The sequence below is a fragment of the Stegodyphus dumicola genome, chromosome 1 (assembly GCF_044657685.1).
Source record: "Stegodyphus dumicola isolate Sdum_Otavi_A_Nest chromosome 1, ASM4465768v1".
Taxonomy (NCBI): Eukaryota; Metazoa; Arthropoda; class Arachnida; order Araneae; family Eresidae; genus Stegodyphus; species Stegodyphus dumicola.
In genome coordinates this window covers 69,664,899-69,673,577 of record NC_140768.1, presented here as the reverse complement: position 1 = coordinate 69,673,577, position 8,679 = coordinate 69,664,899, and the positions used below count along the sequence as shown (strand labels likewise).

General features: G+C 28.5%; 1 protein-coding gene across 1 annotated transcript; it reads left to right on the top strand.

Annotated features, from left to right (window-relative positions):
* Positions 1-434: 434 nt before the first annotated feature.
* On the top strand, positions 435-8,382 carry rngo (DNA damage inducible 1 homolog rngo). The gene has a single exon (XM_035372495.2). It carries the CDS (start codon positions 532-534, stop codon positions 1,663-1,665), a length of 1,134 nt encoding a protein of 377 aa, XP_035228386.2. The 5' UTR covers positions 435-531; the 3' UTR covers positions 1,666-8,382.
* The last annotated feature ends 297 nt before the right edge of the window (positions 8,383-8,679 follow it).

Genomic DNA, 8,679 nt, shown 5'->3' with positions numbered 1-8,679 from the left:
TTTTAGCCTCGAGTCTCTTGTATTTTGCCAGTTTTTCCTAATACGATTTTTGCATTTGATTTTTTGTCTTATGCTGGCTGGAAGTTGGAAGAAAAGGTTGGAAACTGATGAATTTATTGGTTGAAAAATTGATAGTATGTTGCATAAAGGTAAAATTATTAGTCAGAATTTTGATTAGCGTATGTTAAATATAGGATAGTCAGTATATCTATGTTAAAGTTCTGTTATACCACGCATAAAAAATAGTTACATTAAATAATTATTTGTAAAAATTCTGTAAATAACTGTCTTCAATTTGAATTTTTTAATACGACTAGCTAATCTGAGAGAACACGATAAATATTATTGTTAATAAATAATACGCAGAACAATATTTTAACATTTATCGTAAAAGCCGTCACTATGGCAACTGTAATATGTCAAAATTGTGCTGCATCATTCTGGCAACGTCTGAAAACGTAACAGTGTGTTTTTCATCAGTGCGTAAGCAGGTATAAGGTTGTGTTTTGATTACAGTGTTCAAAATCAGCTATGAAAATAACAGTAACAACGTTAACGGATGTACTTGTCACAATAGAAGTGAGCCCGGATATGGAATTAGAGAATTTTAAAGCATTATGTGAATGTGAGGTCGGGTTACCATCCCAAGAAATGGTCATAACTCACGAGGGTCGCCCTCTCCTTGATAATAAAAAGGATTTACGGTCTTATGGAATTAAAGAAGGTGATGTACTCTTGATTCAACAAATGCTTCTTCAGCCTCCTTCAAATCAACTCCCTGATTTAGGAATAGATTTCAGTTCCATCCAGTTACCGGGAAGTGTAGCTTCTGCCCAGGTAACACCAACTACTCCAACACAGAATGTATCATCTCCCACACATGCTCGAAGCGATGAGGTAGAACGTCTTATGCAGGCTTTAAGAAATAATCCTGCTCAGTTAACTCTTCTGAAGCAAAACAATCCCCGACTGGCTGATGCATTCTTATCAGGGAATAAAGAGTTATTTGGGGAAGTTTTAAATATCCAGCTTGCTGAAAAATCAGAACGGGAGATGAAGCGTATCCAGATTATGAATGCTGACCCTTTCGATCCTGAAGCTCAGCGCTTGATAGCAGAGGAGATCAGACAGGACAACGTTGATTCGAACATGGAAGCAGCAATTGAATATCATCCTGAAAGCTTCGGCCAAGTGACTATGCTGTATATTAATTGTAAAGTGAATGGTCATCCAGTCAGAGCTTTTATTGACAGTGGTGCTCAGACAACTATCATGAGCCAGGCATGTGCTGAAAGGTGTGGTATTATGCGACTTGTAGATAAGAGATGGGCTGGATATGCTAAAGGCGTGGGCATTCAGAAAATACTTGGCCGAGTTCATTTGGGCCACATTCAAATTAATGATGTGTTTTTACAGTCATCTTTCTCAATTTTAGAAGAACAAGTAATGGATATGCTATTAGGTTTAGATATGTTAAAACGACATCAGTGTTGCATTGACTTAAAAAGAAATGTTTTAGTAATAGGAACAACAGGCACTGAAACTCCATTTCTAAGTGAAGGAGATCTTCCTAGGAGTGTTTTAACTGAACCTGTAGTACCTGGTGAAATGGATACTAGTCCACCTGGCATTTCAAGTAGTAATAATCAAACAAAAGGAAGTTAATTATGCATATATCATATATGTTTTATAGTTTATTTGATACTGTAAAATGATATTTTGAAAGATTAATCATACCAAAAATCAAGATCAAATAAGTGGTTTCATATTTTAAAACATCAGTAATTTTATTTGTATGCATTATGAATTTATATTAATATCATCTCGTGAACTTACTTTCTATATCATATTCATATAAAATGTGTGGTTTTTTTTCCTTTACTGGTAAGATCTGTATTAGAGAGAATAAACTCAGTGTAATATTTACTTCTGAAAGTTATAGTATTTACACTGAAGCTTACTTGTGATACATTTAAGTCATCTATACATATGTGAACAATTTACAATTGCTTTAGCACAATTTTGCTCAAGATATTTTGTAATTTGAAGAATTTGCTTAATGTAACTTTGAAAATTACTGTCAATTGTACAAATGTTTTCAAGCTGCTTTTCCAGTTTTTTAATAAGACATTTTTGTTGCTAGTAACTTCAATGCATAAAATGTCATTTATGAAAATGACTTTTTACTAAAACTGAATTATTTTTATTATATTAATTATATGAATGTTTTCAGAATACAGCATATTATATATATTAAAACTCTGAAATGCTATGAATGTACTATACAGTTTTGAGTATTCAGAGTACTAAAATGTATTGAATGTCATTTACTGCTTTACTTTAAAATAAGACCTTCCATACATACACTTTAGGATAACTTGAGAAATAAAAATGAATATTAAATAAGAGCATAATTCTAATTAGAATAAAAGGACACAAGCTAATTAAACCAAAATATCTTACTATGATAACTGCCAACTGTCCCAGTAGGTCATTTGAATCTTCCAGTTTTTAATTTTTACCCTTTTACCAAGGAAAATGGTTCTTTTGAATTAATGATACTTAAAATAGGCAAATTTCACTCTTTCACCTGTAATGATTTTCATAGTAAATTTTAATTCATCTGAATATTTTTTCTTGTTACATTTTATTGTAATGCAATTGTAATTTTTATGCAAAGATTCAGGCAATGTTTAATCAATTAATATTTGTATATAATTTTGTTTACCTCTATATGTGGGATATCATTAAATTTATCCACATGAATACTATGAACTTTAATTATTATTTTCATCATAATTTGATAAATTAAAGTTTCCTTTCACTGCTTAGAATTTACTTGGCATAAAAATATAAGAAAATTACAAAATGAAATTAACCAAAGAACATAAAATTTAGAATATCCAATTAAATGCTAATATTTCACATCAGAAATGAATTACCAATATTTTAATAACTTGAAGCATGCATTATTAATTGAATTAATAATAATAAGTTTGCAGTTCCTTTGAAATGGTATTGCTGTGCAACATGAAGTACAGCTTCCTACCTTTTAAGATTTCAAGTTTGGGATATGTGATATAGAAATAAAATTTAGGAAAAGTTAGTAATATATTTTTATCTATGTTTTCAGAGCCTGTGACCAATTTGATAAATGAAAGCCTAAACTGAACTTACTTAGTTAAATATGGCTATTATAATTAGTGAAAGTTAAGCAATTGATGTGTATAGTAACATGTACAGTTTGTTTGGTATTTAAACAGTTTAATTATTCTGTGAATTATGATAGTTAAATTCCCTTTTCTTAATTGTTATTAATTTTAATAAAGTATGCATTTACGAGAACCAATCCAAATTTTAAAACAAAACTACTGCAGAAAAAAAAAGGAGTCTTATTTTCCAATAAATAAGGTATATATTATTCAAATGCTTGAGTTATTTTTTAAGATATGCTTTTACCTCAGATTGAACATCATGAATTTTTAATTATTATTTTTTTTTTTTAGGTAGACAAATATGAAAATAAACTGTAGCATATGCCTTCCCCCTTCTTTCTTTAGATTTGAGTATAAAACTAGTTTATTTTCTTATATTTAATGCTATTTATAAGCATCTATCAATTATAAAATGATATGCCTCAATAATTATATCATTTATCATATAATGGTACTTGTCATCTGTAGCGGTCTTTATAAGAAAGTGGATTTGGCACATTTCTTCACGCTGAACTATGACCCCCCCCCAGAAATAATCTTTAAAAAAATAATTTTTTTGGTATGCTTTTGTGTTTTTTTAGTAAATGGCTAACAAAATTTTAAAAAATAACAAATAGAATTTTCCATTATATTTAATAATAAATAAAATTTTCTAGCATGTTTATATATGTTGTTATTTTAAATAACTTGCTTGCATAATTGTACTAAATACAATAACTAATGTATATCTTTAATAAGGGTACTTACATGCTATTGCAACCACCTTAGTAGAAGTCACCAAATTTTCAGAATGTGCCGAACTCTGGCAACCATGTTCATAATAATACTTCAGTCAAGCAGCTTCTTTCTGTTCATGATATTAACTCAATTTTATCAAATTTCAAAGTATCACTTGCAGAATTTGCCAGTGATGCAGGAAATTAAATTAAAATTTCTGGAGGAATTTAATATTTTTCCACAAAATCTCGAAAAGGAAAAATGAGATGCCCTTGATTGATAACTGGTGTGCAGTGCTGAGTTTATGCAAGTCTCTTATCTATTTTTAAATGAAAACAGATCAATATGTATATGGGATGAAGAAGATGTCTAAAAATTAGAGGAGGAATTTTCAAAAAAAGTTTGTGTTTTATTTTTTAATGTACCATATAATCCTTATTTATTAATTAAAATTTGCATTTTAAATTTTTAGAGTGTGTTTTCTTTTGATATGTTGATAGTGTTTGGAGACTTATAATAAATATTGATAGCTTGCTTTTTTTTTTTTTTTTTTTTTTAATGACAAAATTGCCACCTTGCACTTGATTTTAACTTTTCAATCTATAAAAAATAATAACCATATTGTGCCAAAGTTGTTCCGTTAATATATAAGTACCTAAATAAGTTCTGCTGAATTATACTGTTATTTTAAATAAACTGTTGATAAGATTATATTAAATGTGATAATAAATATGAGTTTATAATTAAATTCCTTCTATATATCTGTAGCACGAAAGGCCAATTTATCGTTTGTTGCAGTCAATTTCATTTTCATGGATGCTTTTATAATATTTGGCAACAAATCACATTTTCCTAACCCTCTGACCGGCATTATATGAGCAGCTGCTTGTATAATTATAGGCAAGTCCTCATAATTACCTGGGGCTTAGGATCCCATGTTTTAAAGTTTCATGGTCTCAAATTCTAATCCTATTATTTTCTTTCAGAACAATGAGGGAAAAAAAGAAGTATAAAAAGTGTGACTAATTAAGTGAAATATTATGGGTGGGAATCATATCTTTACAATGATTTGTTAGCTGAGGAAGTAACTATTATGGTAATCAATGTGAGGAAAATATATTGAGCTGTCTAATCATTTAATGCATTTTAAGAGTAATAATATTAATAAATATATCTTTTATTTAACACATAGCATTGAATTAAAAATCTTCAAATTGTACATCTTGCCTGTTAAAATTTATTTTGTCTGAAATTGTATTAAGAATCATTCTATAACAAAATTTTAATTATTAGCTTTGTTTTTTCTTCCTTCTAGGGCAAGTAAAATTAAACTTTCTAATTTTTTTATTTTAAAAATACTGCAGTACATATTTTCAAGAAGCTGTTAAATTAATTTAGATGAATGTGTTTATTAATTTAGATAAATGTGTTTGATGTATAAATTGCCTTCAGTGTTCAGGAAATAAGAGTCCATAAACAATGTCTGCTTATAAATGCTTTTCCGTGGTCCATTTTGACATTTTCATCGAAATGGTAAGTTCTTTTAAGCTGTAATTACAAAACTTTAATAACATGCAAAGAAGAATAAAAAGTTTTTTATTTCCGATTTTGAATGTAAGTCTGAAATAATTCCATAAGAAATTATCATATTGAAAAAATCCAAAAGAAGATAAAATTAAGAAAGGCTTTGCAACTCAATAAAATTTTGTTGAACATCCAATAGAATGATAAAAGATAACACTCAGAATGCAAAATGAAAGATGGTTTGAAAGCACTGCAGTAGACTTCCTCTTATCTAGTCCATTATAATAGACTGAACTTTTATTAAGAATTTTTTCTACAAATAAACTTTATGTAATTACTTCTAGGAAAATATTTCAGAAGTAACGTAAACCATTACAGGATCATTTTTTATACATCATTCAGGAAATGAATTAAAATATAGGCATTGCTTAGCATACTTTTCGAAACTCTCAAATTTATTCTTCAGTTGGTGATTATGTATTTTTTATAATAGTTGTTATGTATACACATTAGTTTTTTTTATTTGCCTCTTTTAATTTACATTAATTTGAATTGCCATAAATGTTCACATGAAAATTTTTTTAATGGTACTTTCGTAGTGGTTAAGGGAACTGACTGCAATACTTAAGGGCCCAGGTTCAAATTCCAGAGAAGGCATGAATATAAATTGTCTGTCCCTTCATAGGAGATAATGGTGGCCGCCTATTACGTGCCTCTACACTAAAATTGCAACTACTTAGGAGTGGCCAATGCTGAAAAAAGGCAAGTGTCTACCATTCGAAAAAGTGTTAAAGCAGCCAGCACATATGTAAGTCTGGTGAATTTGAAATTTGCATATTACAAACTGGGTTATTAAATTTGCCAGAGGTAACAATTAAGTAGGGTGGTCACTTTAAAAAGGAAGTACCAAAAAATTGTTTTTCCATAATATACATACATATATCTTTTTCTGATGATTTAAAACTTATAAATGATGTTCTGTGTGCTCCTACAATTGAACTGATCATTCATTTAACCACTTCCTTGAAAGACTGGATAATGAGCCTTGAGTACAAAATTTCAGGAAGTGTCAAACTTCTAGTAATAAATTTTTGAGGATGTTGGTTGCAAAGTCTGATGCTAAAGGTTTTCGGGAAATTTGACAAATTCATAATATATAGTCCTACTGAATTAGTTAGCATTCTTCTTATTTAAGTAACTCTTAACATTAATTAATTTTAAGATTTCTATGAAGAACATTGCTCCTTATGCAATAGCATACTCTTTTAATCATCTAATTTATTTTCGGGGATTTGTAAATTTATGTCGGAGAATTTATTTCGAAGGATTCATAATTTCTTAGTATAACTTTTCATACTGCATGCTGATTTTGTTGGATCATTTGTCATTTTAGAAGAAGTAACATGAACTATAGCATGAGTATGTCACATCTTAAATGTTACTGTGAAAGAGCAATAATCTATAGTCCATGTTTTGTTAACTAAATAGAAAACTTGTTGAAATTCATTAACATGGTCTTTTATTTGTCCATCAAATTGAAAATAAGTTCATGTTTCTGGACATCACGTCAAAAGCCTTATCCCACTGTATAAACAGTAATTTTTTTTTTTTTTATTGGTACGTGTTATTACAGTATCTGAATTATTTGCCATTGACACTATTGCAGATTGCTCAGTGATTTTCTTTCTTTTGTGATTAAAGCCTGCTTTACTTCATATTTGTCTATGATTTGAATTATTTCCAGTCTCTTCAAGCTAAATCAAAGGAGCAAAATATGATTGAAAAATGAGGCAAAAACTGTAAAAAAGTCGTTTTCTGCATAACTCTGATATTTTCTAAAATATGAGATTCTTTTCAGATATAAGTTAAAATTTAATTGCAACATTACATCAAATACAAAAATCAAGTAGTTGTTCAAGTTCAAATATTCAGCTCAACTAATTTTGATTATGTTAAACGTTTAGGATATTGGATTACTTGGGTTACAAAAAATTGCATGAAGGCTATCTGCCTAGGGTTGAACATGCCTTTGTGGAGAACTCTCTAAGGAAAACTTATATCCATCTTATGTAAACCTTGAAAACTCTCAGCCAGCCAATTTCCCAGGATTGAATTGAACTACCAATGTTCAGTGATTTTATCGATCGATCACTGATGGGCCAAAAGTCTAGGGGGGAATGTTTGTTTAAAGAATCAAATTTACATATGTATTAGTTTTTAATCCTTTAAATATCTGGATTCTGTGAAGAATATTTTGCCACATTCAATTTCTTATAATTGATTATTTATTAGTACACATTTGAGTTATACATTTTATATGATGGAATATTCAAGATATATAATTTTAAATACATTTTTAGTACATTGAAATTGTTTATGCTCACACACATACATTGTGTGCCTTATAATATTTAAAATTAAGTGTTATATATGAAGTTCCTGATGTACCCTGTGGTAAGCTTGTATTTTTTTAAACAGTTCTATAAGTTTCATGATATGAAATATTTATGATAATAAATGTTTTTTTCAATTATATAATTTTTTGAGAATTTATATGTTAATATGAGTAACAGTATTATCTGTAATTTTATTATTTTAATTGTAGATATGAAGTTAAAATTCTATGGCTAAGAATTTTTTATTTTTTATACACATACAAATTTTATTTTTTGTTTACTTCCTGAAAATAAAATATCAAACGAATTATGCAATTTAAAAAGCCAATTTAGTAAAAGGGAATGCATATTATGCAATTGTGCAATTTGTATGGCCCCCAAAATATGACAGGTGCAAAGTTATGTTTTTGTCCAAAAGAGGATGATTAGAAAAGTAAAATAATAAAAGTTTATATAAATAAAATCTTATTGTGTATTTTATCTTGATTGGAAAAAAATAAACAAGTACAATAAAATACTTTTTAATGGCAGCAGAATTTCATTGATTTTGGATAAGAGATTTTTCTAGATAATTGAATATATATTTTGCCAGAATTTATTTGCTCATGCTTTATGATGTCATCGGCATTCAACTTTTGAATGCATTATGCGAAGTTCGTTGGGCATGTTTTTTATCATGCCTTTTATCTCGAATAATATCACAATAAATAATATCAAAATCATACAGATTATTTAAAATTAAAATACAGACAATGGTTTTATATTTCAGAAAGATAAAACGTTTTAAAATTACTGTACTTATTATCACATGAAAGTTACAAATTTCT